The 9,226-nt window shown below is 39.1% G+C and overlaps 5 protein-coding genes across 10 annotated transcripts in view; 2 read left to right on the top strand and 3 right to left on the bottom strand.

Annotated features, from left to right (window-relative positions):
* The window catches only part of LOC125503542 (UDP-N-acetylglucosamine--peptide N-acetylglucosaminyltransferase 110 kDa subunit-like), a 9,701-nt gene extending 8,870 nt beyond the window's left edge, over positions 1-831 (bottom strand). The window contains exon 1 of the mRNA XM_048664125.1: positions 543-831. Within this exon, the coding sequence (XP_048520082.1) occupies positions 543-675 (133 nt within the window). The 5' untranslated portion in view covers positions 676-831. The remainder of the gene's footprint in view (positions 1-542) is intronic.
* Positions 832-1,082: 251 nt separating this feature from the next.
* On the top strand, positions 1,083-2,575 carry LOC125503547 (S-phase kinase-associated protein 1). Of its 2 annotated transcripts, none has more exons than XM_048664143.1 (3): positions 1,083-1,308; positions 1,711-1,942; positions 2,134-2,575. In XM_048664143.1, exons 2-3 carry the CDS (start codon positions 1,711-1,713, stop codon positions 2,388-2,390), a joined length of 489 nt encoding a protein of 162 aa, XP_048520100.1. In that variant the 5' UTR covers positions 1,083-1,308; the 3' UTR covers positions 2,391-2,575. The 2 variants fall into 2 exon arrangements, with proteins under 2 accessions (XP_048520100.1, XP_048520099.1); XM_048664142.1 differs by lacking the exon at positions 1,083-1,308 and adding an exon at positions 1,528-1,605.
* Positions 2,576-2,632: 57 nt separating this feature from the next.
* LOC109545236 (DCN1-like protein 3) lies at positions 2,633-5,578 on the bottom strand. Of its 4 annotated transcripts, none has more exons than XM_048664138.1 (7): positions 5,354-5,549; positions 5,258-5,297; positions 4,732-4,866; positions 4,596-4,676; positions 4,404-4,537; positions 4,061-4,344; positions 2,633-3,781 (listed from the first exon to the last, which is right to left on the bottom strand). In XM_048664138.1, the coding sequence occupies exons 3-7, from the start codon at positions 4,808-4,810 to the stop codon at positions 3,430-3,432; spliced, it is 930 nt and encodes a 309-aa protein (XP_048520095.1). In that variant the 5' UTR covers positions 4,811-4,866; positions 5,258-5,297; positions 5,354-5,549; the 3' UTR covers positions 2,633-3,429. The 4 variants fall into 4 exon arrangements, with proteins under 4 accessions (XP_048520095.1, XP_048520096.1, XP_019771348.2 ...); XM_048664139.1 differs by lacking the exons at positions 5,258-5,297; positions 5,354-5,549 and adding exons at positions 5,053-5,091; positions 5,148-5,250; XM_019915789.2 differs by having other exon boundaries at positions 5,258-5,578.
* Positions 5,579-5,730: 152 nt separating this feature from the next.
* LOC125503546 lies at positions 5,731-7,175 on the top strand. Its single transcript, XM_048664141.1, has 5 exons — positions 5,731-6,099; positions 6,402-6,577; positions 6,633-6,708; positions 6,758-6,967; positions 7,047-7,175. Exons 1-5 carry the CDS (start codon positions 5,833-5,835, stop codon positions 7,119-7,121), a joined length of 804 nt encoding a protein of 267 aa, XP_048520098.1. The 5' UTR covers positions 5,731-5,832; the 3' UTR covers positions 7,122-7,175.
* An 85-nt stretch (positions 7,176-7,260) lies between these two features.
* Positions 7,261-9,226, bottom strand: part of LOC109545241 — an 8,486-nt gene continuing 6,520 nt past the window's right edge. For both annotated transcript variants that reach the window (XM_019915798.2, XM_019915797.2), the window contains exons 4-5: positions 8,217-8,424; positions 7,261-8,151 (exon numbers count right to left, since the gene is read on the bottom strand). In XM_019915798.2, coding sequence (XP_019771357.1) covers positions 8,067-8,151; positions 8,217-8,424 — 293 coding nt within the window. In that variant the 3' untranslated portion in view covers positions 7,261-8,066. The remainder of the gene's footprint in view (positions 8,152-8,216; positions 8,425-9,226) is intronic.

Raw genomic sequence — 9,226 nt, 5'->3', positions numbered from 1 at the left:
GTTTGCCTGATCGTTCGAACAGGAGGCAACAAGTTACAGTAGCCATCACATATAGGTATTTAATACTATTTTTTTCATAAGAATCAAAGGCCATCATGCGGTCTCTTGCCATCTTATGGAAGTTTTGAATTTCAATGAGTGGAAAGTGGTCGAAAAGTTGTTAGTTAACTATAAGGTGGGTTTATTGTTAACGGGGCATGACAAGGCCTTTCAAATTACCCAAAACCCGCTAAAACCATTAAGGAATCAATCTTGATCAGAATATTTGCCCTGTATATGGAAAGAGTGCCAAACTGCAAATTTCGTTAACATATGCAACATTGAGGAAGCTTTCCATTGTATTAACTTAACAGGCCGATCAGAAGGACATTAGCAGACATTTCAAGGTACCCCTTCACGAAAATGGCGACCATCCAACTGGAACATTCCAGTGGATCCCAGGTGGTTTAAAGGGTTGGAATGTAGAGAATTACACTTTCGAAAAGTGTGCCAATGCCCCTGACTTTTTAATCCTACAGAATAGGGCAGCTAAAGACTCTTACCGACTGAATTCATTGTAATGGCGTCATTCATTTTGAAAATCACCGCACTTCCCAAAGAAACTCCTCCAGTTCCGTTCTGGCTTTGCTGATGCGAAATATTCAGATTGACTGACACCAATTGGCCGGTTTGCATGTTACACTTGTAATTGATACACTGCTCTTCATTACTTTGCAACGAAAACTCCACCAAAAATGTCGATTAGAAAATATTGCGTTTTCTGCCACCCATCCACATCTGCCTTCTTTGATCAAAACTGGATTTTCCCTGTACTGCGCAGACGCGACAAACTCCGAAATTTTCCACTAGGGCAATAATGCCACATTCGCCAAATGGCTAGAGCCTGGTGGCTTGACTATGGAGCCAATGAATGCAAAAGCTGGGAAAAATATCTGAGTTCGACAATGCCGCATGGAAACTTTCTGAACAGAGTTGCCGCTTTCCTATGCAAAACTGCGCCTAATACACTTTATTCGAACTTGAGCGCACCAAAATAAAGTACTTGAATTACCCAATTTCTACAAGTTTTTCCTCAATGCAGGATAAGTGTTTGGGTGCAGAATCAACTATTACATCTGGACTTGTGACAAAAAGGCAACTGCGCCCAGCTGGTGGCGCTCTCTATCTCTTGTCAATCGCAATGCCTCTTTTCTAGTGTTAAATGTCAGTTGTCATTTTGCCATCATCAATAGAATTTTAGCAAAAGCGAGAAAAAAATTTAGCCAAAGTTCACGAGAGTTTAAAGGACCTTAAAAGTTCGACTGCAAAGTAAGTAGAATTTGCTAGTGAGCCATCGCTATGCAAGACTCCGGTGTTGGGTTCTAGGTATAAAACCATCGTCCTGTTAGACGTCCTGTTGTTGGTAGCAAAGGCCTTGTAGAACAACTTCCTGTTTCAATCAATTTCCAAGCGTGCAGGTTTCAACTACATACACTTCCGGTTTTCAATGTTTTCTAAAATAGTTTCCCACTGCTTGGGATTTAGCCCGACCACCACTGCTTTATGTCTTTTGCGGTGTTTATGTTTCGGTTGGAATTTCATCTGTTTACTGCTAAAAGCTTCAAAGTTAGTTCACATCGTCTCTTTGGCCGGTTCTTCGTCATGGTCATTGATTTCGTTACCCAGTAATTGATGAAAGACTTCAACATCTCTTCTCTGATCTGCTTTTAGATGCCCAAGATTAAACTCCAATCTTCAGATGGGGAGACATTCGATGTGGACGTAGAGATTGCAAAATGCTCCGTGACTATTAAGACCATGTTGGAAGATCTTGGTATGGATGATGAAGAAGAAGAAGTGGTTCCTCTGCCAAACGTGAACTCGGCCATTCTACGCAAAGTCCTGCAATGGGCCACTTTCCACAAGGACGACCCGCCACCGCCAGAAGATGACGAAAATAAGGGTAAGTTGGGGCAACAATCTTTTCTTGGGACTGTGATAAGTAATTAACAAAAGCTGTTTCCTCACATGTCGCCCGTTTTTCTAGTCTTCCTCAGGGCAGTACATTATAGGCACAAGTGCCAAGACAGCAGAGTACGATTTTTTCTGTTTTGAGTACGAAGTAGTGCGTAATAAAAATAATTTTTTTTATAGAAAAGCGAACAGACGATATCTCGTCATGGGATGCGGACTTCTTAAAAGTTGATCAGGGTACTTTATTTGAGCTAATATTAGCTGCAAACTACTTGGATATTAAGGGCTTGCTGGATGTCACTTGCAAAACAGTGGCCAACATGATCAAAGGCAAAGCACCGGAAGAGATTCGTAAAACGTTCAACATTAAGAATGACTTCACTGCCTCCGAAGAGGATCAAGTGCGCAAAGAGAACGAATGGTGCGAAGAAAAATAGACCTACTTGTACTGTCGTGAGTTTCATCTGATTCTCTACTATTTATAATTATTAGGGTGCAAAGAATTAATGTAAATTTCAGCATTTTAAAAAGTGCAATGTTTCGCAACTGGAAAGATTCCTCGAATCCCTTAAATGCTAATTTATTTACTTGTGTTTCTAATAAATTTAACTTACTCAACGGACTTTGGGCTTTACCTACCCATCACATGTTCATCCACACAGTTATAAATAATACACGATTTTGATATGAGCGTCACGGTCCTCTGTCAACACATTTTAATATACTCACTACAACATAAATTAAGACATTAATTTACTAACTAAATTTACATTAACTGAGAAACTATACAACTTATTTCGAATGCAAGCTTTCACTTTAAAGTACATGAACAGAAGTTTTAAATTATGGTTTACTCCTGGGTAAACTTACTTAAATGATGCCCCAGTGGCACCCAGTAATAGCTATTTTAACCGTAGTAACTTCGGCCAATAATTATATGAAAACCCTCAAAAGAAGAGTTTTTAGTCGTTGTATAAATATCCATCCAGTAGTTACTATTAGTCAGGGTATTTGAACAAAATACCCAGAGTTATTTTAAGTAAAAGCAAATGTACTTTTTTTATGTTTCGTATAGGTGTAGTTTTCATAGAATTATCCGCGTCAGTTTCTATGTATATTTTGTACAACCACCAGACTCAAAACACCGAAAAAATACAGGCAATCACGATTTTTACAATACTTCACATTTTGGGTATTAGTAGTAGGTACTTCTTTACACCTAAGGACGTAAGGCTACAACAGTAAAGGATTTTCCAGCGCAACCGTCAAATAAATACAAAATAATTTAATATTGCACTGTATGTTGCAGTTTGACACCGCGGTTTGCTCCTGATGAGAAAAAGTGAACATTTTTGGCCCGAGAAAACAAAACAGAATATTTTACGAAACTCGTTGCAGCGCATCCCTTATATGCCTTGCACCTAGAAAGACACACATATCGCACAAATATTTATCAGTCAGTCAATAAACGATTAGCTAGCCATCCTTAATTAAAAATTCATCACATTCTTTATCCAAATCCTTAGATATATTCTGGTTGGCCTGGTCGTTTTCAAACTCGACAAAATCGTCAAACAAACTCGGCCAGGCCTCATTATCATCGTAACAACTTAGATCACTGCCCACATGGTCTGAAAAGTTCAGGAACATGTTCCATGTATCCTTCGGGATGCCTCGGATCAATGGATGGGTTTCGAGGAAATTCAGCCATCGGTTTAGGATGGGGGGCTCTCGAATGGTAAACACTAACTTCCAGAGCACAATCGCCATGCTAGTCGGTAATATTCGTTGACCTATTTGGATGTCCAGGCCAAACTTGAACGCAAACCTACTCAAAATGGATTAATCAGTGAGAACTTTATTTTGATTTCAAATGCTTTATGATGTTGGCGGTCAGGGCTAATTTTTTAATTTAATAGATACGCATCAAACTACTTCTTTCCTCACAAGAGATAAATTCTGCCATTTCCATTGTTGATAATGGAGCGGGTGTTTGATTAGAATCCATTGAATATTTATAGATATACATAAAAAAAACTGATCCTGTATATTTTCTCGGGTTTCTTTGGGAAGAAATGCTTCCAAACAGGAGCTAACTGGCACTCACCTATAGAGGTCCTTGTATAACTCGTCGCTTTCTTCGACTTCTTGAACTAATTCGGGCAGACGGCTCTGTATGGATTTGATCGAGTCACATTTTATGGATTTCAGCCCATTTACAAATTCCGCTCGGCTAAATCTGCACATTTGCTCGGCGTTCAGTTTCCAGGCTAGAATCAGGATTTTGAAATCGTCCGGCAGAATTGTCAAATCCTTGCAGAACTGGTCGATGCCTTCGGCCAGAATGGCGTCTTCCTGATCATCCTTGTAGTGCTCGAAAAGGCCATTTACCTAATTGGAAATGCTATTTAGTACCGAATTATCGGTTTTCTTATTGCTGTGCGTCTTACCTTCAGATCTGACGGTTTGCTATCACTGACACCCATTGTAGGGGCCGATCTTGAGGTAGCTCTTCTACTTGGCTGGTAAAATCGATTTATTGCTGTTGCAGATGCACTTTCGGTCGGTGTACCCAAGTGATTTCCTACACGGAAGTAACCCTAGATTTAGTTTGCAGGCCTTAGATTTTAGCGCCTTCTTACCGTTGCTTAGAAGTGTGTCCAGTGGAGCTGAGGAGGCAGGTACATGACTGGGAGCTGCGTACAATCGAACTTCTGGCATCTCTAAAACAGCACGCAATGTCGATTAGTCAAGCTTTTCACTTACAGGCTGACCTACCTTCTTTGTTACAATTTGGGGCAACAGAATCTGATGCCAACTGTTCTGGCTCCTTGCAGCAATTCAAACAATTTCCCATTGGATGACCCCAAACCTATCCTTTCAGGCTGCTCTCTTAATGTCCTTTGCATTGCCCTAATATATAAGACTGTCATTAGCTGATCATAGACTAAACAAGATAAATGCGTTATTAGTTGGCTGCATAGTAGAAGTTAAACAGGTAGTCTTTTGAGGCGCTACATAACTGGGGTGGTTTTAAAACGACTGAATCTACATTTGAATTAGGATTCCAAACATTGGCCTTTCAACGTATCCACATACCTTTAAACAACCAGAAATCAACTGAGTGTGAGTAGCCAACTAAAATATGCACTCAATTCATAAATTGTACTTGATAAACAGGAGGAACAACGCACCGCAGGAAATTGCAAGTCTAAACTTGCTGGGTGCCTTATGAAAATAAACACATGCATTTCTCGACGACTTGTAGCCTTGATCTGATTGTGTGTCTGGAAAACATACTTACTGCCAATTATTTTCTCAGTATTTGATCTCAAAGGGGTCCCCTAGCACAAAAAATACTGTACATTTCTATATAAAAAATGGAAACTTGACAAGGTACCCTGTCCATTTTTTTATGCGGTGGAATGGTTCCGAATACATTTAGCACATGTTTGATGGCACTATTAAATGTTTTTCTTCCTGCAAATTGCTGTAAAACTGGAAAAATGCTATTAAGATAGAAAAAGAGGAGCAATTTTAACAAAGTTAAATCTCCCCTGAGAAGTTTTGACACTAGTCAAATGTCGGTGTCAGTTCAAATGCCCGGTTGCATTTCATTTTGCGCCAAAACTACAATTTTTGCTGCTGGAAAAATCGGTTTTTAAAATTTCGGGCAATAGCGCAGCTTAAAACACAGCAATACATGGAGGAAATATTTTTAAAAAATTACTGTTCAGGGCAAGACAGACAAAATTAAAGTATTATTGCGCCACTCTTGGCAGCGCCGCTTGAAAGTATCAGGACTTGTCAGCGACATAACCTCGCAATTATCATTGTTTCTAAATATATGATAATAAATATAATGATATTTTCCACGCAATGGCGAGCATTTCCTATTGTTTATTAATATCGCTAACCCTCTTAGTAGTGAGTAGTTCTGGCGCCAACAAATGCCTGAAGGCAGATCCCTGCTTGTGTTCTCTGGATGATTATTTCTTTATCGATATATCGCAAGTGAGTTCAGGACCAGTTTTCCTGGAAGATCGTCTTGGAAACTTTTCTTACTTCTTCGCTGGATGCCAGGACAGAGAATTCAAGTCTACAGACTATCAGCTGTTCACAAACACTACGCTAAAAGGGGTCTCAGTAAGTGCATATTCAATCCAGTGGTTGCTCCCAATGCATTTTGGTAGAAGGTTCAAGATTAGGGAATTATAGTCCTTGAGACGCTCGCTCGGAGAAAATGTATTGATTTTACTGATTTTCAACCGTTTTTTAGTTATAATTGACTAAAGCAAAATAGTAAAGTGTAATTTGAAGTGTTTGGAAGATTCGATAGTTTTAAACGTGAAGCACCCGGAGATTTGTTAGCTAGAACGTAGCTCAGGGAATGATTTTTCCAATTAGCATCTTTTGGGATCAAAGTAACTGTTTATTAATCATTTTAGCTCGTCAAGTGCGAAAGACACATAGAGACTCAAGTGAATGCTACTACTTTCTTTGTGAAAGACACTTGTACATCCATTGGAGATGCCAAAGACATAGTCTTCGACTTGTTGCCCAATGCGAATTCGCATACCAATGAGTATCAAGTCGTATTCAAAGGCAGCCAACCGCCTACTAAGTAAGTTAATTGAAATCAGTCGAAAATTGCTCTTCACTGGTGTTTGGTTGTTTAGAAGCTCCCCCACAATCCAGCTGGCTTGCAGCAGCTACAACAGAACCGACTTGAAAGTGCTAAACACTGTTTCGGATGTAAGTTCACGTTAAAGACGCAGTTCCAATCTTAATCTGGAGTTTGTAGGTGTTGATTCTGTACTCGCCCTTGGTGTGCATTCAGCAGATCGCTCACCATGAGCTGAGCACTGGATCGATTTTTTGCGTGATATTTTTTGTGGCCGCCTTGACTTACTTTGTTGGAGGCGGATTGATTATGTATTTCGCTCGCGGAGCCAGAGGAGTGGAAGTGATACCCAACTTCGACTTTTGGGCCTCCATACCCGGACTTGTTAAAGTAAGAGCTTTTTTGATTGGTGGCCGCATAGATGGTTTGGAAAAGTGTCTCGTTAACGGTGAATTTGTTGAAATTTTAGGATGGATTAGTCTATGTTTTGAGTGGATGTCGGCCCTTCACAGTGGCCACTGCCGAGTCATATGATAGGATATAAGTGTATCGCACGTAGTCTTCAAAATGTAATATAAAAATGGGTTTTTTAAATACATATAGTGTCTCATTTCCCTTTTAATGCTTGAATTAGACACAGGAAAGGACTGCCTTTAAGGTGTTGAAAGCAATAAGACCTGCAGTGCGTGATAAAAAAATACGTACTTTATCAATTAAACCTTGACAATAAATTACAGTATATAAAGTTAAAAAAAACAATCTCAACGCATCTTCTAAGTGCTAAAACAACAACTGATTACCAATATTGTAAAATGCTGCATAAAGTAACTTAAGTTTTTAATAAGACATAAAAAAACCAATCTGATCAGCGTTTGTTGCCATCGAAAACAAGCTTGCCGAATCACTCGTAGACCAAAGTAGTCGCTAATGCATATTACTATAACGTTAAATAAATAACTTCTTATTTTATTATTAAGGGTACTTAGAGTAGTATAGATATATCCCATTAAATTGGGCGCAGCGATACAATTCGGGAACCTTTGCAATGAGTTGAACAAGAACCACTATGCAGCTATTTACTGCTTACCCTTGTTCCACTCATTTAGAGATTTTAAAGATATTGTTCCAGGAGCGCAGTGCGATAAAAGTCCTATAAAGGAACTTTTACAATTGACTACAATTGGGTGGTTTGAAAACTTTCGCAAGCTGAAAGCTTCAAAAGTATAGAGTCACTAAGTGATTAAGTTCAGCAGATGCTACTTGCGTATGCAATGAGGTTTAGAGCTTGTTTAAACAATTTTAGTGAAAGGACAGCGCGAAATCGCAAATATCTGCAATCAACAGTAAGAATTCCTCAATCTGTTTACCTGCTCGGCACGAAGTAGGACAGGAGTAGTTTCTTAGGTGGGCAAATATTTACCATGCTGGTGCGCTTTGGGTCTATATAAAGGTTCCAAAGAGGGACTTTTTGAACTTTGAACCATTCAGCTTAAACTTCCTCGTTCATTGCAGCGTTGAGAGGCCGCAAGACGATTCGTGGGTCGTTTTCCACCATTCGGTCGGCGTCTTCGTTACTGCAATAGCAAAAAAGCGTGATTTTTCGCATGCTTCACATGCAAGTAGAATGTGGTGATTTTACCTAATTTCCTTGTTTCCTTGCGGCATCAGCTTGCTCTGCTCAGGATCGTCGCATTTCGTTCGTTCATACACCACTTCCGAAACAGGTGCATACTGTGCAGTTACCAACAAGTCTGTCGAAGGATTTACCGTCAGGTTCTGGCCACTTGAGGAACCCATATGGTCTTTAGGCTCGCGCTTAAACTGTCCCTTGATTCTCAAGTAGATTACTGCAATGGTTTAATGTATTTTTACCGCATCTTGGATGCTGCGTGTATTTAACTTTTACTGCTAACGTATTTTATTCGATTGTTCGATTGGTAAATTTAAAAAGTACAGGTTTTTTATTTTCCGCACATTTTGAGCGTTCGCGATCTTTAACCGACGATTTCGTCATTATTCTTGACCCAAACATAAAGATAAATGCATATTTGTGACCTTCTTAAGTCGAAAGGAGTCGATTGAGCTCAAAAAACACGCATGTGAAATCTTGATTTTTGGACGAAATTTTTCCAATGAGGTCGATTTTTTGAAAAATATAAAATTTTCTCAAAACGTCTTGGATTTAACATCGTTTTAAATTAAAATTAGCATCACTTTAAATCTCTTAAATTTTACATCGAACTCATTGAAAAACTTGGTAGAAGTTTCAGATCCGAAATAATAGACATTTTCGGCACATTTATAGCGTTTTTTGAGCGTTCACGATCTTCAGCCGACGATTTCTTCCTGATTATTGACCCAAACGCTTTATAAATGCACATTTATGACATTCTTACGTCGAAAGGAGTCGATTGAGCTCACAAAACACGCACGAGAAATTTTGATTTTTGGTCAACATTTTTCAAAGGATGGGGGTCGATTTTTGGAAAAAATGAAAATTTTCTTTAAATCTCTTAAATTTTACATCGAACTCATTGAAAAACTTGGTAGAAGTTTCAGATCCGAAATAATAGACATTTTCGGCACATTTAAAGCGTTTTTTGAGCGTTCACGATCTTCAGCCGACGATTTCTTCCTGATTATTGACCC

This window comes from Dendroctonus ponderosae, unplaced genomic scaffold, assembly GCF_020466585.1.
Source record: "Dendroctonus ponderosae isolate FM_Combo_2020 unplaced genomic scaffold, Dpon_F_20191213v2 Dpon_F_20191213_2, whole genome shotgun sequence".
Taxonomy (NCBI): domain Eukaryota; kingdom Metazoa; phylum Arthropoda; class Insecta; order Coleoptera; family Curculionidae; genus Dendroctonus; species Dendroctonus ponderosae.
This window is presented reverse-complemented; position numbering and strand designations above follow the sequence as displayed.